The sequence below is a fragment of the Gobius niger genome (genome assembly GCF_951799975.1).
Source record: "Gobius niger genome assembly, chromosome: 1".
Taxonomy (NCBI): Eukaryota; Metazoa; Chordata; class Actinopteri; order Gobiiformes; family Gobiidae; genus Gobius; species Gobius niger.
In genome coordinates this window covers 34,400,507-34,425,631 of record NC_136852.1, presented here as the reverse complement: position 1 = coordinate 34,425,631, position 25,125 = coordinate 34,400,507, and the positions used below count along the sequence as shown (strand labels likewise).

The 25,125-nt window shown below is 48.6% G+C and overlaps 1 protein-coding gene across 2 annotated transcripts in view; it reads right to left on the bottom strand.

The window, feature by feature from the left end:
• The window catches only part of sptbn4b (spectrin, beta, non-erythrocytic 4b), an 84,943-nt gene that overhangs the window by 30,199 nt on the left and 29,619 nt on the right, over positions 1-25,125 (bottom strand). For both annotated transcript variants that reach the window (XM_079558989.1, XM_079558990.1), the window contains exons 14-25: positions 22,862-22,998; positions 22,637-22,786; positions 22,013-22,381; positions 21,390-21,604; positions 20,516-20,653; positions 18,620-18,860; positions 16,314-16,472; positions 15,887-16,017; positions 15,582-15,807; positions 14,643-14,845; positions 11,374-11,464; positions 2,385-2,531 (exon numbers count right to left, since the gene is read on the bottom strand). In XM_079558989.1, coding sequence (XP_079415115.1) covers positions 2,385-2,531; positions 11,374-11,464; positions 14,643-14,845; positions 15,582-15,807; positions 15,887-16,017; positions 16,314-16,472; positions 18,620-18,860; positions 20,516-20,653; positions 21,390-21,604; positions 22,013-22,381; positions 22,637-22,786; positions 22,862-22,998 — 2,207 coding nt within the window. The remainder of the gene's footprint in view (positions 1-2,384; positions 2,532-11,373; positions 11,465-14,642; positions 14,846-15,581; positions 15,808-15,886; positions 16,018-16,313; positions 16,473-18,619; positions 18,861-20,515; positions 20,654-21,389; positions 21,605-22,012; positions 22,382-22,636; positions 22,787-22,861; positions 22,999-25,125) is intronic.

Genomic DNA, 25,125 nt, shown 5'->3' with positions numbered 1-25,125 from the left:
AGAGACCGACCGTCCCGTGTTCAGACGGAGACCGTCCCGTGTTCAGACGGAGACCGTCCCGTGTTCAGACGGAGACCGTCCCGTGTTCAGACGGAGACCGTCCCGTGTTCAGACGGAGACCGTCCCGTGTTCAGACAGACCGTCCCGCGTTCAGACGGAGACCGTCCCGTGTTCAGACGGAGACCGTCCCGTGTTCAGACGGAGACCGTCCCGTGTTCAGACGGAGACCGTCCCGTGTTCAGATGGAGACCGTCCTGTGTTCAGATGGAGACCGTCCCGTGTTCAGATGGAGACCGTCCTGTGTTCAGACGGAGACTGTCCCGTGTTCAGATGGAGACTGTCCCGTGTTCAGACTGCCCCGTGTTCAGACTGTTCTAATGTACACCATGACAGGTTAGCTGGACATTTTTTTCTTTTATTGTCCAAATCGGTAACGCTCCAAATGTTGACTTCATTCTTCCAGCTTTTGTAGGGATTTCCCTCTTCACACGTTGTAACTATAGTTTCTAACCATCCTCCAATGTTAGTCCAAAATATAACTCCACTTTTAGTTCAGGCAAGTTTATTCCCCAACCGCCATGTTCAACCTCACAGTAACAACAACTGCTGGCTACTCGTTTGTTCCACCTTGTACAACATGCGCTACAAACGTAACAGCGCCTCCTAGTGGATTGGCATGACTTAAACATAACACAGGAGTCACACAGACTGCCCCGTGTTCAGATGGAGACTGTCCCGTGTTCAGACTGTCCTGTGTTCAGACTGCCCCGTGTTCAGATGGAGACTGTCCCGTGTTCAGATGGAGACCATCTCGTGTTCAGACTGTCCCGTGTTCAGATGGAGACTGTCCCGTGTTCAGATGGAGACCATCTCGTGTTCAGACTGTCCCGTGTTCAGATGGAGACTGTCCCGTGTTCAGATGGAGACCATCTCGTGTTCAGATGGAGACTGTCCCGTGTTCAGATGGAGACTGTCCCGTGTTCAGATGGAGACTGTCCCGTGTTCAGACTGCCCCGTGTTCAGATGGAGACTGTCCCGTGTTCAGATGGAGACCATCTCGTGTTCAGATGGAGACCATCTCGTGTTCAGATGGAGACTGTCCCGTGTTCAGATGGAGACTGTCCCGTGTTCAGATGGAGACTGTCCCGTGTTCAGACTGTCCCGTGTTCAGATGGAGACTGTCCCGTGTTCAGACTGCCCCGTGTTCAGATGGAGACCATCTCGTGTTCAGCCGGAAACCGTCGAAGGAGGGAAGGAGAACCAGGAGCAGAGGGGCATGAGCGGAGGGTACAGGGTCACATTGATTGGATGTTGGTTGTTTGGGAACCAGAAGCAAAGCAGACTCCGCTCCTGAGTGACCGTCAGACCTGGTCCTGACACAGCGCTGGGCAGGCCTTAGCCATTTGACTTTTGTTATTATTTCTATCTATCAACGGTGCCACATGTTGGGCAGATGGCACAGATTAACAGCTTCATGTCTGTTAGATTGCCCCAGGCAGCTGTGGTACGGAAACATGTTCATGCATTTTTCGGAAACAACTCAATGAAAATACAACGCTCCTCACTAGGCCTTAAAGAATGGGCTGAACTCACACATATTGAAAACTGTCAACGCTGTCCCACAGTGTCCCACAGTGTCCCACAGTGCCCCACAGTGTCCCACAGTGTCCCACAGTGTCCCACATTGTCCCACACTGTCCTACAGTGCCCCACAGTGTCCTACAGAGTCCTGTCCTGCAGTGTCCCACAGTGTCCTCCAGTGTCCTACAGTGCCCCACAGTGTCCTACAGAGTCCTGTCCTGCAGTGTCCCACATTGTCCCACACTGTCCTACAGTGCCCCACAGTGTCCTACAGAGTCCTGTCCTGCAGTGTCCCACAGTGTCCTCCAGTGTCCTAGAGAGACCTGTCCTACAGTGTCCTGTCCTGCAGTGTCCTGTCCTGCAGTGTACCACAGTGTCCTACAGTGTCCTGTCCTGCAGTGTCCTACAGTGTCCTACAGAGTCCTGTCCTGCAGTGTCCTACAGTGTCCCACAGTGTCCTACAGAGTCCCATAGTGTCCTACAGTGTCCTACAGAGTCCTGTCCTACAGTGTCCCACAGTGTCCTAGAGAGCCCTGTCCTACAGTGTCCTACAGTGTCTCATAGTGTCCTACAGTTCCCCACAGTGTCCTACAGTGTCCTATCCTGCAGTGTCCCACAGTGTCCCACAGTTCCCCACAGTGTCCTGCAGTGTCCTGTCCTGCAGTGTCCTGTCCTGCAGTGTACCACAGTGTCCTACAGTGTCCTACAGTGTCCTGTCCTGCAGTGTACCACAGTGTCCTACAGTGTCCTGTCCCACAGTGTACCACAGTGTCCCATAGTGTCCTGTCCCGTGGTCTACTCACCGTCTCGATCTTGTCCAGCCACTCCCGGTTCTGTGCGAGCTCAGCCATGAAGGCCTGCTGCTTCAGCCACTTCTTGTGCAGCTTTTGGGTCTCATCTCGACTGCCGTCCCGGGCCATTAGCATCTTCTCATACACCCAGTCGCCCAACTGCAGGGAGAGGGGGAGACAGAGGGGGAGAGGTGGGAGAGAGAGGGAGAGAGAGGGAGAGAGGTGGGAGAGAGAGGGAGAGAGAGGGGGAGAGGTGGAAGAGAGAGGGAGAGAGGTGGGAGAGAGAGGGAGAGAGAGGGGGAGAGGTGGGAGAGAGGGAGAGAGAGAGGGAGAGAGAGGGAGAGAGAGGGGGAGAGGTGGGAGAGAGAGGGGGAGAGGTGGGAGAGAGAGGGAAAGGGAAAGGAGGAGAGTGGTGGGAGAGAGAGGAAGGAGGGGAGAAGAGAGGGAGAAGAGAAAGAGACGAGTAATGGGAGAGAGAGGGAGAGGTGGGAGAGCGAAGGAGAGAGGTGGGAGAGAGAGGATAAAGAGAAGAGTGGGAGAGAGAGGGAGAAGAGGAGAGATGTGGGAGAGAGAGGGAGAAGAGGAGAGAGGTGGGAGAGAGGATAAAGAGAAGAGTGGGAGAGAGAGGGAGAAGAGAAGGAGACGAGTAATGGGAGAGCGAAGGAGAGAGGTGGGAGAGAGAGGATAAAGAGAAGAGTGGGAGAGAGAGGGAGAAGAGGAGAGATGTGGGAGAGAGAGGGAGAAGAGGAGAGAGGTGGGAGAGAGGATAAAGAGAAGAGTGGGAGAGAGAGGGAGAAGAGAAGGAGACGAGTAATGGGAGAGCGAAGGAGAGAGGTGGGAGAGAGAGGATAAAGAGAAGAGTGGGAGAGAGAGGGAGAAGAGGAGAGAGGTGGGAGAGAGAGGGAGAAGAGGAGAAAGGTGGGAGAGAGAGGGAGAAGAGGAGAGAGGTGGGAGAGAGAGGGAGAAGAGGAGAGAGGTGGGAGAGAGAGGGAGAAGAGGAGAGAGGTGGGAGAGAGAGGGAGTAGAGGAGAGAGGTGGGAGAGAGAGGGAGAAGAGGAGAGAGGTGGGAGAGAGAGGGAGAAGAGGAGAGAGGTGGGAGAGAGAGGGAGAAGAGGAGAGAGGTGGGAGAGAGAGGGAGAAGAGGAGAGAGGTGGGAGAGAGAGGGAGAAGAGGAGAGAGGTGGGAGAGAGAGGGAGAAGAGTGGTGAGAGAGAGGGTGAGCTGAAGTTATCCAGGGCTACAACACACCAAGCCTAAACTTCCAGACTTCACACTTGCCCAGCTCTCTATAAATATGATGATTGTGACATTATTCCTTCTATATCAAACATGGCAGCTTACATGAGTCCAAAGAAATAAAAAAGAATTCAAAGGATAAGTGGTCACATTTGTAAGCACACACCTCCATTAGACATTCAGCACTTTACATGAAGGGAGTGCTTCATGCAGTGCAGTGTCATAGAGTGTATGAGCTGCACTGCTGCAGGCTCACTTCTATGTGAAAACACCGGACTGAACACTGTATTCAACGTCTGCGGCTGGTCATGGCAAACGCCAGGTAAAAGTCAAAATGAGAGAACAAATCCATCCAAATTGAACAGGTGTGCTGAAAGTGGCTGCAGAGTGACAACAATAGATCCATATTTATTATACTTCCATTCCCATCCAATGCTTGGCAAAACGGCAGGTGTGTTTCTATCATTTTCCTCACAGCAAAGAGGCCATGTGTTTGATTCCCTGGTGTGCAGGTTCTCCTTGTGTCTGTGGGTGTCTACAGCAGCTGCTGGACCTGAGAAGCATCAGCATCTTGTGGTAGGAACTGAAGAAGATGGTTTCCTGGGTACTGCTCTCACACCTGCTTGCTCCAAATGACACACAGCACAACTCAATTTACTTCATCCAGATGTGTCACTTTTTGATCCACAGACTGATAAATACAACTACTGCATATACTATATTTCAGGAAAAAAGTGTTGCCTGAGCAGTTTGTCCTGTAAGGTGCATACTTAGGAGATACCTGTCTGATGGTGCACAGCAAACACATGGAGCAGGAACAATGCACAAAACACTCTTTTTCTATCCACCCACACACTCCGTGCACTGTGCAGTGCACCATTCCACACCAAACCCTTCTGCCACGGCACACAGGCTCTGCACACAGCCCCGAATCCTCCGCACTGACGGCCAGGGATCCAGGTCACATGTTTGCGCAGTGCTCTAGCGTTTACCTGCACCTGCTCCCCGATGGAAGCTAACAGCCTCTGCCGGCGGCCGCTACTCCATAGCACCTTCCACAGCTAACTGCAGCCGCAGGGGTTCCACGTTTGTGCTCCTTGCATCGCCAGAGAGCCTCAGCGAGCAAACGAATGCAGACTGCTCAAAATGACAATCCGAAGCACAGAAGAGGCAGCCTGCTTTGAGGATAACAGAAACACGGCAGGCTTCACACTGAGCATGCGCTGCCCCACTGCCTTTCTCCCTCTCTGCTCTGTCTTTCTCCCCTCCTCCCTCTTTTCGTCTCTCTCTCTCTTCCCTCCCTCCTCTCTCTGTCTCTCTCTCTCTCTCTCTTCCCCATCCTCTCCCCCCTCCCTTCCCTTCCTCCTATCTCTCTCTCTCTCTCTCTCTCTCTCTCTCTCTCCCCCATCCTCTCCCCCCTCCCTTCCCTCCCTCCTCTCTCTCTCTGTCTCTCTCTCTCTCCTCTTCTAAAGCTGAGCAAGATGTGGGACTCTAGCTGTGAATCCAGGCCATAACCACCTCCTGCAGCACAAAGATGCACTGGCCCCTCCCATCACGTGAGCATATGAGCAGAGCATGCGGGGGGAGGGGCATGTTGGTGGGGGTGTTGGGGTAAATGTGTAAAGATGCTGGAGCAGGGGAGGGGAGGAAGGACTGTCTACAGAAATCCATACGCCACAATGACACTTGATATTTACGAGGAGCCAGACGGACGTTTGCAGCCAATGCAAACATATACAGTATATTCAACAATTACACTGGTCTTTGTTTGAACCTGATTACATCTCCCTGAAATAAGCAAAATAATAATAATAATGATTTCTCTCATAATGATGAATGGAATCTTTTTATGTGAAAAGTACTTAGCTGTATAAATGTGACCATTTACAATTGACTAAAATGAACCAGTTTAGTCAGAAATAATGTATGGAAGGCACAGTGGCACAGCAGTTTGTGCTTCTGCCTCACAGCAAGAAATTCCTGGATTCTATCCCAGACCTGGTCCGTCCCAGCGTGAGATTCCCCGAACTCAGAAACATGTTCAGTAGCAATAGAATTAGATTGTTTTTGTGTGCACAAAAACAGGACTGTCCCAACCAACCAACCAACCAACCAACCAACCAACCAACCAACCAACCAACCACCAACCAACCAACCAACCAACCAACCAACCAACCAACCACCAACCAACCAACCAACCAACCAACCAACCAACCACCAACCAACCAACCAACCAACCAACCAATGCACCAATTTGATTATTTCAGGGGTGTCCAATGTGCGGCACCTTGAATGATCCTTTTTATTTGAAATGTAATGATTCTGCACAATTCAAACCTAATAACTAACATATTATTTAGGTTTGAAGCATAAGGTGGTACCCAATTTAAGCCTCTGCTAGTCGAAGGTTTCGGGGCACTAGCCACTTCACCCCGTGTACACTTCACTATGCAGCCCCCCATGAAAAAAGTTTAGATTATCAATGTAACGTCTTGAGCGTGTTATCTCACCTGGAACTGACCTCTGTGACTGTTCCATGTACTAAGTCTGAGTTTCTCTTCTGTCATTTAATGTCTCTTTATCGGATATAGTTTAGCTATAATGCTAATTCTGGTACATTCACGTTGAGGCTTGCTGCTGACGTGTTGATTAATGTGACTGTGTGGTGTCACTACTTAATTATAACACACAAGTTCTCCCTTATTGTGAAGGGCTGATTTCCCGAGAGAGCGGAAGTGTTGAGAAGTTAGTGGCGCGAAGTTGTCCCGCCAGTGAAGTCATTCTGTGTGATTAAAAAAGTTGCAGACTCCATACCCTCGTCTCTTTATTCATCCTCCACATTGGTGACCCCGACGATTGAAGTATGACTAACGAAGCATCTGCGTCTGCTCCCACTGCGGCTGCACCGGCTGTTTTTGCGGCTACCGTTCGGCTCCCGGATTTTTGGCAAAATGACCCGGAGCCATGGTTTCAACACGCCGATGCTCAATTCCACCTGCGCGGCATTACCACAGACGACACGAAATATTTTCACGTCGTCGCCGCTTTGGATTCGGCCACTACCCGCAGATTGATGGGGCTGCTCCGGGACCCACCGGCTACCAACAAGTACGCTGCGCTTAAGGCGGCGTTGTTACAACTGTACCAGCTCTCAGACATGGAGCGGGCCGATCGCCTGTTGTCTCTGACCGGTTTAGGAGACAGCAAACCCACGGAGCTGATGGAGAACATGTTGGCGTTGCTTGGATCCGGCGATGTTTCGTTCCTTTTCACCCACCTGTTTCTGCGCCAGCTACCGCCTCAAGTGCGCACGGCCCTGGCCAACTCTCCCCTCATAAGCACGAAAGATTACAGGGGTTTGGCCGAGGAAGCGGACAGACTTTTGCTGGCCTCACGGCAGTTTTCGGTGCACGCTCTGTTACCGTGCGTGCCTGAAAGCGAGGATGCGGTGGATGTCGCCGCCGTCACGGAGCGCCGGAAGAAGGAGAGCGGCCTGTGTTTCTACCATCACCGCTTCGGAGTGAAGGCTCGCCGCTGCATCCCACCGTGTTCCTTTCAGCGGCCGGGAAACGAGAAGGCCGGCGCTCGCTAGCGGCTGCCTGCACCGGCGACGACAATAAGCTGCTTTTCATTGAGGACAGCGCTTCAGGACGACGTTTTCTCGTGGATTCGGGGGCACAGCGGAGCATCTTACCCCCCTCCTCCGCTGACTCTTTGCGGCAAGGTCAAGGTCCCCCGCTGGACGCGGCTAACGGCACCTCCATCCGCACCTTCGGCACCAGGTTTCTGACTGTCTGTTTTAATGGCCGTGTGTTTAGATGGGACTTTGTGATAGCTTCTGTGTCAGTCCCCATTTTAGGCGCGGATTTTCTGTGTGCTTTCAGGCTGCTGGTGGATGTATCTAACAGATGTTTGATTGACTCTGTGTCTTTTGATTCTTACCCGTGTACTCTGGGGATTGCCGGGCCGCTGCTCGCTAACATGCTCGCAACAGGGGACTCTTACCAACGTCTTCTCGCTGAGTTCCCTGCCCTCACAGTTCCCACCTTTTCTGCCACAGTAGCTAAACACGGGGTGGAGCATTATATCACTACAGTCGGCCCTCCTGTTTTTGCTCGCGCACGCCGTTTAGATGCTATTAAGTTGGCCATTGCAAAGGAGGAGTTTGCCAACATGGAGCGGTTGGGCATCGTGCGCCGCTCTGACAGCCCCTGGGCTTCACCCCTGCACATGGTTCCTAAGTCAGATGGGGGCTGGCGCCCTTGTGGGGATTTCCGGCGTCTTAACAATGCTACTTCTAATGACAGGTACCCGATCCCTCACATTCAGGACTTTTCGGTGCATCTTGCAGGCGCAGTTATTTTTTCCAAAGTTGATTTGGTGAGAGGTTACCACCAGGTGCCAGTCCATCCTCTGGACGTCCCCAAAACCGCTGTCATCACTCCCTTTGGACTATTTGAGTTTTTGAGGATGCCGTTCGGCCTAAAGGGCGCGGCACAGACGTTTCAGCGCCTTATGGACTCTGTGTTGCGGGATATGCCTTTCCTGTTCGTGTATCTGGATGACGTTCTGGTGGCGAGTGCTTCTGTGGAGGAACATATGTTGCATCTTCGCCAGCTTTTCGAACGCCTCAGTCAGCACGGCCTTATCGTGAACCCTGCTAAGTGTCAGTTTGGACTGTTGGAGATTGAGTTTCTGGGACACCGCGTGTCGCAAACGGGTGCCGTGCCTCTCCCGGCGAAGGTCAAGGCGGTTTCGGAATTTCCCCGCCCCTCCTCTGTGAAGCCCCTGCAGGAGTTTTTGGGCATGGTTAATTTCTACAACCGTTTCATCCCTCATGCAGCCCACGTTATGCACCCTTTGTATGATGCCTTAAAAGGAAAAAAAGGCAACCAGGACATTGATTGGACCCCGGAGAGGTTGCTGGCCTTTGAGGAGGCTAAGACAGCGCTTGCCGAGGCCGCCCTCTTGGCCCATCCCATACCTGCTGCGCCCATCGCCCTCACTACTGACGCGTCTGATTATGCCGTCGGAGCAGTTTGTGAACAGTGGTCGGAGGGTCATTGGCAGCCACTGGCATTTTTCAGCAGGAAGTTGCGTGACTCGGAGAGGAAGTACAGTACGTTTGACAGAGAACTTTTGGCCCTTTTCCTTGCTACACGCCATTTCCGGTTCCTCTTAGAGGGCCGGGAGTTCACCGCTTTTGTCGATCACAAGCCTCTGACCTTTGCCTTAGCTAAAACGTCTGAACCATGGTCGTCTCGGCAGCAACGGCATCTTTCTGCCATTTCCGAGTTCACTACTGACATTCAACACGTGGCTGGGAAGACTAACCTAGTTGCGGACTGCCTCTCTCGTGCACCAGTCGCTGCTGTGCATTTGGGAATCAACTACACAGAGATGGCAGTAGACCAACTGACGGATTTGGAGGTGCAGGGGCTGCGCACTGCTGACTCTAGTTTGAAGTTGGAGGATGTTAATTTTCAGGACGGTGGAGCATCCCTCCTCTGCGATGTCTCGATGGACAGACCGCGCCCGGTGGTCCCTGCTGCCTGGCGCCGTCGCGTTTTTGATGCTGTGCACTCCCTGTCACATCCCGGAGTTAAAGCTTCTATTAAGTTGGTGGGTTCCAAGTTTGTGTGGCCCGGTCTCAGGAAGGACGTTAAGACTTGGGCCTCTACGTGTGTGGCGTGCCAGCGCGCTAAGGTGCAACGTCATGTTAAAGCTCCTTTAGGGCCTTTTCCTATTCCTGAGAGGCGTTTTGAGCATGTTCATGTGGATCTTGTCGGTCCTCTTCCCCCGTCGCGTGGTTTTACTCATCTGCTGACCATGGTGGACAGGACCACGCGTTGGCCCGAGGCTGTTCCCCTGTCGTCTACTACTGCGCCTGAGGTGGCCCGGGCGTTCCTCTATGCATGGGTGTCTCGGTTCGGCGTGCCTTTGGACATGACGTCTGATCGGGGCCCGCAGTTTACCTCAGAACTGTGGAATGCGGTTGCTGGGAGCTTGGGGGTTAAACTTCACAGGACCACTGCTTACAACCCTCAGGCTAACGGACTGTGCGAGCGGTTTCATCGCACTATGAAGGCCGCTCTCCGTGCGTCTCTCACAGACAGTAGCTGGGTGGACAGACTGCCGTGGGTTCTGTTGGGTCTGCGCTCCGCCCCCAAGGAGGACCTTCACTCCTCTTCGGCTCAGTTAGTCATGGGTCAGTCCTTGAGAGTGCCGGGGGAATTCCTGCCTAGTGCCCCGGGTTTGGGTCCGGGTGTGGTTGCGAGGTTTGGTGTCCAAGGGGGGGCTAGATTTTTCTCTCCTGTCGCTGCGCACCACTGTCTTCCTCAGTCCTACATCCCCAAGGACCTTATGTCGGCCAAGTACGTTTTTATTCGACACGATGCGCACCGCTCTCCTCTGCAGGCCCCTTATGACGGTCCCTTTCGCGTGTTGGAAGCGGGGCACAAGTTCTTTCTTATTGAGATGGGGGCTAGTCAGGACAGGGTTTCGGTGGACCGTTTGAAGCCTGCTCACGTGCTCCAGGAGGACGGGGTGGAGCTAGCTCGTCCTGCTCGCCGCGGTCGCCCGCCCAATCCAGCCCCAGACATTGACCCTTTGCCGCTGGCAACCACTCCACGGGTGGTGGTTACACGTAGTCGGAGAGGTAGAGTGGTCAAGTTGCCTGCACGGTTTAAGTAAGGTTTGTGCATGTCGTTTTTTTTTTTTTTTTGTGTGTTCTGGGGGGGCCTGTGTGGTGTCACTACTTAATTATAACACACAAGTTCTCCCTTATTGTGAAGGGCTGATTTCCCGAGAGAGCGGAAGTGTTGAGAAGTTAGTGGCGCGAAGTTGTCCCGCCAGTGAAGTCGTTCTGTGTGATTAAAAAAGTTGCAGACTCCATACCCTCGTCTCTTTATTCATCCTCCACAACTGTCCTAATTAAAAAATAAATAAATAGAAAACATGAGACTCTGCATGTTTTTATTTTTTATTTGACAGGGACATTGCTAAACAAATGTGTTGCACAGACCAGAGATAGCTACAAGCTAATTTTCATCTGTAGTCCCTGAGCAGAGGCAAAATGACTGCAGGTTTGTATAGTGGACAATGAACATTCTTACTGATGAGTCCATTCACAATCAAAACAAACACAGAGAAAGCACCGGCAAAAGGATCAGCTCAGCAAACACTCACACTACAGTTTAAAATGTTTTACATTGTTGCATTTTTAACATTTATGAACACAGAACAGTCTCCTCTGGAGGAGGCTCACGTTGTTCCAGGTCCTGCATGTAAACACTGGATTTTAGCCATGGGCTGATATATATCCATTGATATTGTACATGTTTTTAGTAGTAGGGGAAACCGGAGCACCTGCGGCAAACCTATGTAGACACAGGAAGTACATGCAGACTCCACAAGAACCCATGCAGCCAGGGATTAAACGCAGAACCTTCATGATGTGAAGCACGAGTGCTAACAGCAGCTCCTCACAACCATCTCCTCCATCTCCTCCTCACAACCATCTCCTCCATCTCCTCCTCACAACCATCTCCTCCATCTCCCCCTCACAACCATCTCCATCTCCTCCTCACAACCATCTCCATCTCCTCCTCACAACCATCTCCATCTCCTCCTCACAACCATCTCCATCTCCTCCTCACAACCATCTCCATCTCCATCTCCTCACAACCATCTCCATCTCCTCCTCACAACCATCTGCTCATCACCTTCTCACACCCATCTCCTCCTGCAAAGGAACTCTGTCTTACCTCGTGACAATCCTGGAGGAACCTTTGTAGTGCCCACTGGTCATTGAGACGTCCCAGCCAACACTGAGCCAGCCCTCGGTTCTGACTGCCCCTGGAAACAACAGAAGAGCAGGTCACAGGTCAGGAGTCAGACCGGTGAGGGTAGCATGGGTGGTGGTGCGGGTGTCACAGCCCGATCCCTTCATGAAAACATATTTTAAACAGTTAAAAGCTTGAGCAAGACACAAAGTCGGTTCATTTCAGATTTCAGATGTCGATTGGTGGTTACAGCCATACTGTCAATGGTTACAGCAGGCAAAATCTAATCTACCTCCACAAATAAACCTCGCTTTACCAACTTTACTAACCTTATATGGATAATGAATTATGTATACAACCAATAGATCATTTATTATTCAACGTTTTTCTAAAGTTTCAGATTACTCCATCAATTGGTCCAAATCCTCAACCCTTCCCATACAAAATTCCATTTGGGACGTGGGAATTTACACCCCCCCATCCCCGTCTGCACCAGTCATATCGCCTACCAAGGCATGAGCATTTCTTCGAGGCTGTCAGAGTTAGTCAATCTCAGCTTCACTCCCCTACTTACGACAATAAATGAGAACCTAGCGCTCTCTCTTATTGGCAGAATAAACACTATCAAAATGATGATTCTCCCCAAACTTAGTTATCTCTTCAACATGATTCAAATCAACATCCCGCTATCTCCAGGTTCACATCTTTGGATTCAATTATTTAATTATTCTATTGGAAAAACAAGCCATCTCGCATTAAGTAAAGCACACTACAAACTCACTGCTCCCAATTTCAGTCCCTACTCAAAGGCAAACAAACTACAATATATTCTCAAATGGAGTCACCCTCAAATTGCAGAAACATTTTGGTTAGCAAGCCTTTTGTAACCCATTTCAAATCTCTGATTTACCATTTCTAAGTCACTCAATTAAAATAACACCCCCTTTTCGAATCACTAACAGTATTTCTGACTCTGACAGCCTGGTGGAAATTTTACAGAATTACGAACACTAGCATTGCTCCATCAAATCATAAAATATTTGGAATAACCCAGACTTTCTCATCAATAACAAAACAATTAACTTCAATTTAGGGGCGGAAAAGGGTAGTCCTTCCACTCAAAACACATCATTCAACAAAATAAACTGAACATTTTACAATTTGGTCCAGGAGCATGGCATCGAGAGCAAACAACTTTTGAAATACTGTATCTCCAACTCAAATTGTTGATAAATTTGGTACAAAACCTCCACCATCAACTTAAATTCATCTCCATCAATCTCAGACATAGTCAATATTAATACAACAAAAAAATCGGCTTTCCAAAATTGATCCTACAGTCAGACGAATCAATTTCTCTCCCAACTTCAAAATGGGCAGAAGACTTAGGCATTGCTCTCGATGCCATCTCCTGACACAAATCTGTCAAAGTATATACTCCATGACAGTGTTACTTGTGTAGTTATGCACAAGGTGTAATGATCAGATCCCTTCATGTGAGTAACCTAAAAGCGGTCATAGCCAAGGGTGTTTAGTGTAGAAAGGTCCAGTAATTCTTGTTGAATGTTTTTCCATTACAGTTTTTAATAGCCTATAATTGATAATGGATAACATCTTGTTTGCAAGAAATGAAGACTGTATTGATCTCACAAAGGAGAAAAGAGGACTATTCATTTTTTCTCTCACATCAGCCATTTTTAAAATGGCTGATCTTGGTATTGATTAATATCGGATATCGGCAGATACTCAAACCCCAGAATCAGTATCGGAAGCAAAAAAACTTAATCTCTAGTGGTGATAAGAAAAGGTGCGGCGGGTGTGGTGGTGTTGGGGTTGGTGGTGATAAGGTGGGTCTGATGGTGATCTGGCGGGTGTAGTAGTGGTGATGGCAGTAGGTGAGGTCGATGGGTATGGTGGTAATCCTGGGTGTAGTGACTGAGGTGATGGTGGTGGTCAGTGGATGTGGTGGCGATGGTTGGTATGGTGGTGATGGCAGTAGCTATGGTGGCTGTGGTGGTGATGGTGGTGATGGTGGTGATGTCGATGATACCCATCGACATCACCACCATACCCATCAATGGTATGGTGGTGATGGTAGTGGCTATAATGGCTGTGGTGATGGTGATGGTGGTGGTCGGTGGCTGTGGTGATGGACAGTGGCTATAGATACAGACAGGATCTCTGCAATTGCCTATACTGTATATGATTATGTTTTGAAGCAGTTGAGGGGGAAAACAAAGTGGAGAAAAATCTTAACTTTCTCGAATTATTCAAAAACAACTTTAACAAATGCTGAATTATGAATGTAGTTTTCAACTAAATAAAGATGTAAAGACATGGGGAGGAGCGAAGTGTTTCAACAGCCCATAATTACATAAATATGCTACTTGCTAACGCTAGCTAGCGCTATGACTGCTGCTTTTTTTTGTATCTACAGAACAATCTCCTGTGACAACACATCCACATGGACCCGATTTAGACTTGACTTCATTTGTATGTGGGATGTGGTGGCTGTGGTTGGTGGGTGTGGTGGCTATGGTTATGGTTGGTGGCTGTGGTGATTGTCGCCGGGTTTGGTGATGGTAGGCGAATGTGGTGGCTACGGTCATGGTCGGTGGCTGTGGTGATGGTTGGCGGGTGTGGTGATGGTTGGCGGCTGTAGTGATGGTGATGGTCAGACGATGTGGTGGGTGTGGTGATTGTCCGTGGATGTGGTGGCTGTGGTGATGGTGGTGGGTGTGGTAGCGATGGTGGGTATTGTGGTGATGGCTGTGGCTATAATGGCTGTGGTGATGGTGGTGGTCGGTGGGTGTGGTGGTGATGGTGGGTATTGTGGTCATGGCTGTGGCTATAATGGCTGTTGTGATGTGATGGTTGGCGGGTGTGGTGGCTGTGGTAATGGTGATAGTCAGTGGATGTGGTGGTGTTGTTTGTTGTCCGTGGGTGTGGTGGCGATGGTGGGTATGGTGGTGGCTGTGGTGATGGTGGTGGTGGTCGGTGGCTGTGGTTGCGATGGTGGGTATGGTAGTGATGGCTGTGGTGATGGTGGTGGTCAGTGGCTGTGGTAGGTATGGTGGGTATGGTAGTGATGGCTGTGGTGATGGTGGTGGTCGGTGGCTGTGGAGGATATGGTGGTGATGCCTGTGGTGATGGTGGTGGTCGGTGGCTGTGGTGGGTATGGTGGGTTTCGTGGTGATGCCTGTAGGTATGGTGGTGGCTGTGGGTGATGGGGTTGGTGTTTTGAGGAGCACCTGCTGGCCAGCGTGTGGATGCGCTCCTGGATGCGCTCGCTGTAGATGTTGTTCTGGCTGATCAGACTCTCTCCGGCCTCCATCACTGCTTTGATGCGGTGCAGGTTGAGTTCCATGGTGTTGGTGAAGTCCTTGTGTTTCTTAATGGCCGCCTCCACCGCCTCCACTGTGGCGGGCAGCTCCACGTGCGCCAGCGCTGACTCCTAAACACCGCACAGACATAGGAAATTGCTTTCTACTTTTTGTTGATTCGTTTAGTTTACAAGTATATAGGCTACCTTGATGTACACATGGAATCTGCAATTTTAGACCTAATTATTTCAAGTAGAGATACATTTTCATGCTTTGGTCAATGTTTTGATTTTAACCTTAACAAACTAGCCCTTTACGATTTTATGACGTTTTGCCGACTAGCATGCCAGAGTATGTCAGGAAATCCACACTTTAGTAGCTCCTATCGACTCCAAAGTTTAGTTTTTTTTCATAGGCATTTTTACAAGATCTTATTAATTTATTGAGTTTTGAATTCCAATAATAACGTTTTTCCACTAATAACTACTTTATTAAAAATAACTAAACAAGATCCAAAATTCCTCTGATCAAATCGGTGTATCAAACAATTCCTATTTTTTTCCTCATATTAATGTCAGGAATCTACATCCAAGTTTCCCATTGAAATCTCTACATTTACTTTTTTCCCTATTAACTTGCAGACACGGGAAGAATATAATATAGGTCTTTTTTATAGCCTTTTAAAGCTGCTTCAATGTGATAGTACTTCGAAGTAAGTTTTCTCATATGAAAGGTTTGAGAACCATGGCCTTACCCCTAAACCATCCTCACAGAGTAGGACATCAACGTAAACAGTGGACAAAGCTCCTCCCTCTCTCGGACTCCTACTCCATCTCCTCCTCAAACTTGAACTTTGGTTTTGTGTACCTGGTTGTTGAGGAAGGACTCGGCCTGTTTGACGTCCCTGAGGAACAGGTGGAAGATGTGCGCCTGCACCAGCACATCTCTGCGGCTCTCCCACATCTCCAGCAGTTTGTTCCAGCCTACATCCAGTTTCTGGAGCCACTGCTGTAGCGCGGCCTGAGGCAGCGGTGCCTCCTCAGACTCCAGCAGCTCGTTCATGCTCTGAAGCCGCTCGTAGTCCTCTTCGTACCTGCAACCGCACAGCAAACAACCTTCAACTGACACATCATGAGCTCCTTTACTCCCATTCCCAAACTGCGCAGGCCTACCGTCCCATCTCCTCCTTCAGCGCTGCGTGTTTGTTAATGAGCGTCTCAGCCTCCTGCAGGTCATTAGGCAGCTGCTCCGATGCTGCGGCTGTCTGGGTCTGCACCAACCAGCTCAGGAACGAGTCCAGGTCCTGAGGGACAGACAGAGGCACAGACATGAACGGGGACAGAGGAACAGAGACATGAGTGGGGACAGAGGAACAGAGACATGAGCGTAGAGGACAGAGGAACAGAGACATGAACGGGGACAGAGGAACAGAGACATGAGCGGGGACAGAGGAACAGAGACATGAGCGTAGAGGACAGAGGAACAGAGACATGAGCGGGGAGAAGAGGAACAGACATGAGTGGGGACAGAGGAACAAAGACCTGAGCCGGGACAGAGACATGAGAAGGGACAGAGACATGAGAAGGGACAGAGATGGACCTGGATGAAGCTCTGGAGGCGGCTGGCCACCATCAGAGAGTCCTCGCAGCCCTGCAGCGTCCTCTTGAGCTCCTCCCACTCCACACTCAGCCCGTCAAAGGCCACCAGGACGTCCATTCCCCGTGACGGGTGAGCCGTGGCCAGGTGCTCCGCCTCCTCCTGTAGACAGCGTCATAGAAATCACAGAAATGTAGTTAGCTATCTGAGACTGTTACTTCAAATTAGTACATCTGTTAGCCAATGGCTTCCCGGACACAATATTTTTTTTCCCAGGATGGGAAAGGCCAGTCGCTCCCTGATTGGCCAGTCTCTGATATTAGCAGCCAATGATAAGTGGAGCTCTAACCATGACATCACATTCACGAGACAACGCTACCTTAATCTAATCCAAACTAACCGTGTGGCCGTTTCCGATCGGCAGCGAGCAGGTCTGAACATGGACTAAGAGATAAAGGAAAGAGCCGCACACCAGATTGCTTCCAAAAGCTATATTTAATTGCTTACACCAACAACGAATAGGTCAATTTGAAATTTATAAATTATTTCTATTGGTCAAATTCCAGAAGAATGAGAGACAGAATTTTCTACACATTTTTGAATTACTTTTTTATAAAATCAAAAGTTCACGTACATTTCATTAATATTTGGTTGCATTAACTTTAAACTGTATATTTTGGGTCAAACGTTTTGGATATCCTTCCAAAACCTTCCTCCAAACAGAACTGGTGTAACTGAGCCATATTTGTGGCCATACTGCCTTTTGCTCTGCCCAATCCCGTCAGACCTTGGAAGCTAAGCAGGGAAGGGCCTGGTCAGTACTTGGATGGAAGACCATTGGGGACACCAGGAAGCCTGGCGAATGTAATGAGTGAGTTGTTGGTGGTGGTCGGAGGGGTCCATGGCGCAGACTGGTTGCCTTGCTTCCGTCAGTCTACCCCAGGGCAGCTGTGGCTACAATAGTAGCTTACCACCACCGAATATGAAGTGAATGAATAATGCGATGTAAAGCGTCTCTGAGTGTCCAGGAAAGCGCAAAATGTCCCAGACCCATGTGGCTTTAAAAATCATCCTTTAAATGTTTTAAATATTATTGGACGTGGTCATGACATTTCACATGACATTTCAAAGCCTTGTATCTTTCAAAGACTTTGTTGGATTGGAGCGGACCCAATCAGATGCACGTGCACATTCCCGAGCTGGACCAAAAATGACCCACTAGTGCCCCTCAATGTTTTTTTCTCAAAAAATTCAAATAAAAATAAAAAAACAGGATGATATAAAGTTGTGAAAAAAATCATACAGGCCTTCCCTGTAATAGGGATCAACATATCAAAGAGGCATCACTCTGAGTAATGTATTTTGGGAGAAAAAAAATGGCAAAAATATATTATGACCCCGCCTTAAACACTACAGGAAGTCGCCAATCTTGGCCCGAACCTCAAACCTTCAAAATTGTACCCCTAGAACTTTTGACACCGAAATATCAGTTCACATATCCCACACCCAAGTGGCTTTAATAATCATAATTTAAATTTATGAAATATATTTGGGCATGGTCATGACACTCAGCCCGACACTCAGAGGCCATTTTCCTCAAAATTCAAAGCCTCATATCTTTCACAGACTTTGTTGGATTGGAGCGGACCATATAATACAGCGCACATGCACATTCCTGAGCTGGACCTAATGACGTATAAACTCACTCACTCTCACCAAAAATGCCTTTAAAATATATTTCAAGTGGATTGTAAGTGGCCCACCCATCCTCTGTGAAAATAGCCAGAGTTCTTAAACTGGTTAGCTGGTCTCTGTCAGAGCTGTCAGAGTTTCTCCTCAAATTCATATTCATTCATTCAAATTGTATTCACAAAAGCCACACATTTAAACTCCTACGTCTTTATACTACCCTCTGTCACAGAAAGAAGCTTTGATTTGGACGTTTTAGGCCCCAAATTCAACATTTTTGTGCAATCATAGGAAGTATTGATTGGCTGTTTCCTGTTCGTCTCTCTGTGTGTTCCTCCTACTACATTCGTCTGACAAATATTGTTTCACCCATCGAGGGTGCTGCGGGGCTGGGGCACCCTCTCAAATCTTTGGGCACTTTTACACAACGGCCTGAGACCATAGTGAGGGTTTGGAAACGGACAGACGCACGTTTAGAATCAGGGGATTCTTAACATGGATATCTGCACGCTATTTTGCAAATACACAAGTGCGGGGCATTTCATAAGATCAATATACTTTCGGATCAATCCCGACCCCAACTTTTTTTTTTAAGCTCAAAAGCCGGTGGCATTTCTCACCTGCAGATGGAGCAGTTTGGGCTCCAGCACAGCCAGGGCGCCCTCCATGGTGGACAGGCGGCGCTGCAGAGCCATGACCCCTCCCAGGTCACTGCCCACATACTGCGTGGCATCGATGGCTTTCCTCTTGTCCTGGATGTGGGACTTGATCTCGGCACACTCCAGGAGGTAGTTCTGCAGACGTAGCATTGAGTCCAGCTGGTGCTTCTTCTGCTCTACCAGCTCCACGATGCAGTTCCACCTGTGACCAGCAGAGGGATAAGCACACTGACTAATGGAAATTACAGCTTTCTGTTTAGTTTACCGTTAAATTACTTTGCATTTGACACATCCAGGGAAGTGTCAGGGACACTGTCGTCAAAAAAGATAGTTCTGTATTTGTGATGTAGACTACTATGCACTACTTGGACAAATACACAGAACCAACAAACGGTGCCGCCCTACTATTCATCATGTATGTAATATACTGTGTCTACACGTTATGTTTGAGTGCACAGGGCCCCAGCGTGAGCCCATCTGGTCCCACTGAGAGCTGCACTAAGGCCAAAGTCTCCAATGTTGAGCTTGTACATCCATCCACCGTGTTGATCCATATTCTTAAAGTGAGAGTGTTGTGATTTTTGTAGGTTTTATTGAATAATTTCAAACACATATTTATCCCTATTTTACATGTTTTTGGCTAGAAATCTAAGTGAAGCATCTGTTTTAATAGAGAGGAAAAAAATAGACCATGTGGCCCATGTGGCTGTAGTCAGTGGTTAAAGTGGACTTTGGGACGTGGTGGAACACTAATCTAGAAGACTCAAAATGCTACATTAGCCTGATATATAAAAGGCTGTACAGAGCATGTAACAGACAGTGCTTTATATTACTTTTAACGTATTTATTTTTAAAATAAGTTTTAAACCATTTTACAGAATAACTCTTATTTATGTGTGCGCTCGTTTGAGATACTCCCAGAAAGTTAAAGCAACTGCTAGTCCTCCCCAGGAATTTTTTGATTAATCAGATAAAAATTAATGCAATCTGGTGTATTTTAGGCAAGAATATGTTGTTTAAATCAGGCTTATACAGTTATGAAAATCAGAACTGTCTACATCATGATTATCTTCCTAAAAAAAACAAAAGCAACACTGACTTTTTATATCTGCAATAAGACTACTTTTATTATTCTATTTGATTATTGTTTTTATATGTAGTGACAATATCCTGTGTGTTTCCCTGTGGTCCCAGTCCCTCTGCTGCCTGTGTCAGCTCCGCCCCTGTTCTTCCTCCGTCTGTAGCTGCTCCTCACACTGAGCAGAGAGGAGGAGACACAGGCTCCAGACGACTCGAAAGACTAAACTTTAGCCAGGATTCCTGACTTTTTTTCTTATACACCGGGCAGATTCAGAGGTTCAGATCAGAGGAAAGATTGTGTGAAAAAGTGCATTGTGCTGTAACTGTGTGCTGTAATCGCACGCCTTAACGTGTTTTATCGCCTTTTCTTCATTGGTGATTGCCCCCCCCCCCCCCCCCTACCCAAGGTGCCGGAACTCCGTACCAGACCGCTCCGGCCCACTTTAACCTCTGGCTGTAGTGATGCCATGGGGATGCCATTTTATTTTGCGATAAAAGAGATGAAGGAGGGCATTTTCTACTCATAGGATCTCAGGACAAGCGTTTTTGGGAGCTGTTGCTGCAGTGCTAAGAATCCAAAGATTACTCAGAAGTACAACTGGCTCAAAACACAACTTCAGGTCTGTTTTTGATGAGAGAACAACATTATAATGTGGTGAAAAGCCCTAAAAAGTAAATTTTACACAATACCCCCTTTAAGATATGCTACGACAGACTGACTCTTAAATAGCTAGAGGGTTCAGTGCAAATATTCAGAGACGAGGCGCGAGGGAGTACCTGGAGGTGAGGTGGTCCTGGCAGCCCCGGACCTCGGCAGACGAGGGGTGGCCTCCATCCAAAAGCTGCTGCACCATCTGGCTAACGTCCAGGATCCTCCCCATCAGACTGTTCATCTCCTGGTCCAGGCTCTCAAACCTACACAGCACAGAGATGAGATGATCTGGACAAGTACAGCACTAGGTCCTGGTCTAGGTCCTGGTCCAGCACATGAGCCTGAAGCATATAATTCATTTTTGCGAACATCAGGATGAGTGAAGTAGAACTTATGGTACGGTAACTTGTGAAGTATCCTCGAGAAGGAAACATTTGAAGCAACACCGCTAAGCGCTAGTCACCTGAAGTGTTTGTGTCTAATTTCAAATCAGACATAGTACTGTTTTTAACAGCACGTTTCACTTTTGTTTCCATTAGGGAGCTGCTCACATTCACGCTCAGATTCATGTGTGGGGTAAGTGTACGGAAGCATGTGCAACTTGGGCCCGCAGGACATCTAGAACTACAGCCGTTAAGCTCACTCAGTAAATCATCCCTCAGATCATTTGAGTTCACAATGTTACATTTTCACATGATGCTGTTGAATCACAATTTTACAGCAGTCAAGTATGGGCTTCTCTTGTTTGAGCAAGCAGTGGTTCCTCCCCCCCATACTTCTCATTCAACCCGGAGTCAATAAAAGAGGCAGAGCTCCAGCTATTGCTGCAACCTACAGCCGACAGAGCTGAGGCAGAGAGCTCCGCTATGCTCTCAGACACTGGCCCAGTTCGGTATCAGCCCATGAAGAAATCTCTGGAATGTCCCACTCCGCCACGGGCTTTTACACCCACCTCCACTCATTGCCTCTGAGCTTGGGGAAGAGGAAAGTCTTCCTCACCTGTGGGCCACCACCTCCACGTCCTCCAGTCGCTCAGGGACCTCCATCTTGTCCAGCCACTGCTCTTTCTCATCGATCCACAGCTCACAGGCATTGACCTCACTGAACATGTGGTACACGGCCAGAGCATCCAGGAGCCACTGCTGCCGCAGGACAGCCACCTCCACCACCTCAGTGTAGAGCTGCTCCAAGTCAGTCACCCGCACCTGCACCTCCTGCAAGCACAGTAGGGTCAGCCTGACCTCAACCCCAACTAGCTAAAAATCTGCACTTCGACTGCTGATTGAAAAATCAATACTTTGTCCTGCCGTGCCTCACCTTAAAGTGATAATCTGTAAGTTTAAATATTTCACAAATTTAATATAATGTGTAGAATTGACCGCCTGGGTCTCAAATTTAAGGTAATGTAAGCTAAAGCTCCTCCCTTTGCTGATTTCAGCAACTGATCAGAATCTGCGGGATACTAATTTGACCGATGAGACAAGCTTTTCCTGTGAACCGGCCTGCCAGGTCCAATCAGGGGAGAAGGGGGAGAAGGCCTTTACTTTCAGATTTCACTCTATCTCCCTTTACTTTGCAAACTTACAGACTATCACTTTAAAGCATTAAAGAGTCATACTTACCTCCTGCTCGCGGTACTGCAGGGGGAGCGCCACCATGTGCTTGCGCAGAGTCACTACATGCATGCGATGTTTCTCCACCGCTTCAGTTACACCTTTGTGCTTCTTCAGCAGAGACTGTGTGGAGTATTCGTCATGCCCAAAGTCCTCGCTGGAGACCAGGCGGTAGGCATCCTGCAGCCAGGCCACCTGGTCATCCATCTCAGTGGAGAACTGGAAGAAGTTGAGCGCCTCCTGCAGGTGGCCCAAGCGTTGTGCAGCCTGCTCCTCCAGATGTTTCCACTCCTCCTTTACCTCCAGGATATGCTCTTGGATCCCCACCGCCAGCAGGCTCTGCTCACCAAGGAGCTGCTTCCCCTGCTTCATGGTGCTCTGTAACGGAGTAACGGAACAATGTTCACAGCAGCGTGACCTCAGCTATCCCTCTGAGCAATGTGTGTGTTTTGGGAAGTAGTGTCGGGACACATTTAGAACCAGTGTTGTGATTAAAAGTGTACAACTATCTGCAGTACGTGTGCTATATTGTGCTATATTTTTTGTATTTTTGGTGTTGTTTGTTTATGATGTCACTGTCTCTTTGGACCTCGAATCCGTAATAAAGTTGAATTGAATATATGTTCCACAGACCTGCAGCAGTGAGCGGTGGGCCAGAAGCTCTCCGGCCAGCCCCTTGTGCTTCTGCAGCAGCCTTAATACACTGGTCAGGTCTTTGCCGAACCCCTGTGCGGCCAGGATAGAACTCTTCTCCTTGATCCAAGCTTCAGACTCCTCCAGTTCCTGCAACACCCGCTATCTCAATCAGCACCACTGCATTCACTCCAAGGCCACACACATAGAAGTCATGTGTATCACCTGGAAGAAGGCCCAGACCTTCCTGGACTCCTCTATCTCCTCGCGTCTTTTGGAGGCCAGCTGCTTGAGCTCGTCCAGGCAGGAGGACACGTGACTGACACGGTTACAGATGACCTGAGGGTCACACGGCTGGTAGCCTACACAGCAACACAGTGTACGTCAGAGTCCTGCATTCAACTGTAAAAGGCTTTGCTTTGATATGGATATGTTGTGAAAATACTCTGATAACCAGGTGGTTAGTGGTCGGATACAATGGCACAGTTTACCAGGGAGCCCACTGCGCCTTGAAGCACCCGAGAGGGCCATCGGTATAATCACTATAATCCCTGGAGGAAGCTAAGACAAGCTTGTTTAAGATAAAGCTCTAGGCTACACTAGCCCTTAAAGAAAACACCTGATCACACATAAACAATGTGTAAAAGTGCACAGGGGCAGTTGGGGGTTGGTTTATTCGTTCAGATAAAGGGGGACTGGATCGGGCTCAGACACAACCTAAACGGATGTGGGACTTGTTGGGCCCAATCTTTTGGGTTGGCTTTTTGCAGGATTACTGAAATTTGGGAATAAAACACAGACTTTTGGTATGTTTTTGTTAGTTGTTTGGCTGGGGCTCCCTCTGAAGGCAGCATTAAACTGATGCTGATAATCTTCAATGAAGGTAGTTGAGTCGTCTTCTGTACTCTGTAGTTGAAGTGTGGTTTCCTGTGTGGTTCCCCGGCGCTACAGACTGGGACAAATATCGACTGCAGCGCAATGTGCTGCTGCTGAGAAGGTGATTGGCTGTGAGCTCCCATCTCTCCAAGACCTGTTCAACTCCAGGAGGTGTGTGGGTCGGATCACAGCTAACCCTTTGGACCTTGGACACGGACTATTCACCCCTCAGGCAGGAGTCTACAATCAATCAAGACCCATAGATCCCGCCACTTGAACAGTTGTTCCGACTTTATCAGGCTCGTGAACAAAAAACAAGACCCATAACGTAGGCACAGACTCATGGATGTTCTGCCCTGTTGCACTGTGTGGTGTGTCCACACTTACTGTAGATCAGCTGCTATCACTTTTTTTTACCTACACACTTCTGTAAATACAATCCCGCTGTTGTTCTATGTCAATTGTTGTTGTCTTACCATATTTTACCTCTTATTATTGATCTTATTTATATAGTATTCTTAGGCATGCCCCCTACAGCCTTACAGTTTAAAGTTTTATAGCTTATTTTTATCTAGATTCTGTGTTATACGTTTTATGTCGCACGTCAGCACAGAGAAAAAAAATAGTTTGTGAAACTGTTCTCAAACCACGGCAATAAAAAACTATTCTGATTCTGATTCTGAAGTCTCGAACGTGTTACCTCTCATCCAAAAGGTTTCGTCAGCGAACTAGGGTTCAGCTCAGCCCGCAGCTAAAGAAGAACGTTGGTTTGAATGAGGAGTGAAAGAAGCTATTTTTGTCAAGAAAGAAAATCCCTCCATAGAACCCGGAATGGTGGTCTCGGATTAAATCTTTCTCCACTTTATGCTAATCTCCTTCGCAGACAGCCGATAGGGCACTCCCAGTCCAATGAGGAGGCGCCTCAGCCATCAACAGAGCAATACGCAGGTAATTAGCCGTGATGCAGGTCATTAGAGACGCTCTTCTTCAGGTGTCGACCCACAGGTGAGAGTAGCTGTTAGTTGAGGGGAGGAGCCGGGCCAAAAGCAACTCCTCCTTGTGGTCTTTATCTAGTCTGCGGGCTGAGCTGAACCTTAGTTCGCTGACGAAGCCTTTTGGATGAGAGGCAAAATGTTCAAGACTTCAACTACAGAGTACAGAAGATGACTCAAGTATCTTCATTGAACATGGACAACTCCTGTACGACTGAGAGCCTACAGAGACATGATGCTGATAATAAACACAAAAAAAAACAGTTTGACAGCAACAAAACCCTCTTGTCAAGAACACCATGACACGCAGCAGAGTGCATTATAACCGTGTAGTGCACGGCTCCGGGTTGTTTAATCAGCTTGTACCATAGTCCCACACACAGAACATTTTATAACAAATGTTGTTTTCATTTACTAAACTCGCTAGATATGCCGGTCACTGTCTGAATGCTCGACAGAGTGAGCCATTCTCTCGCTGCTGTGAGGATCTCAGTCAGGCTCAACAAAACAACATCAGCACACGCTGCAGAATCACAACACAACAGGACTAACCCGGCACTTTTCCATGGAAGTAAACACCGATTTGCGGCACTCGTGGGCAGGAGTTATTTCACTTTTACG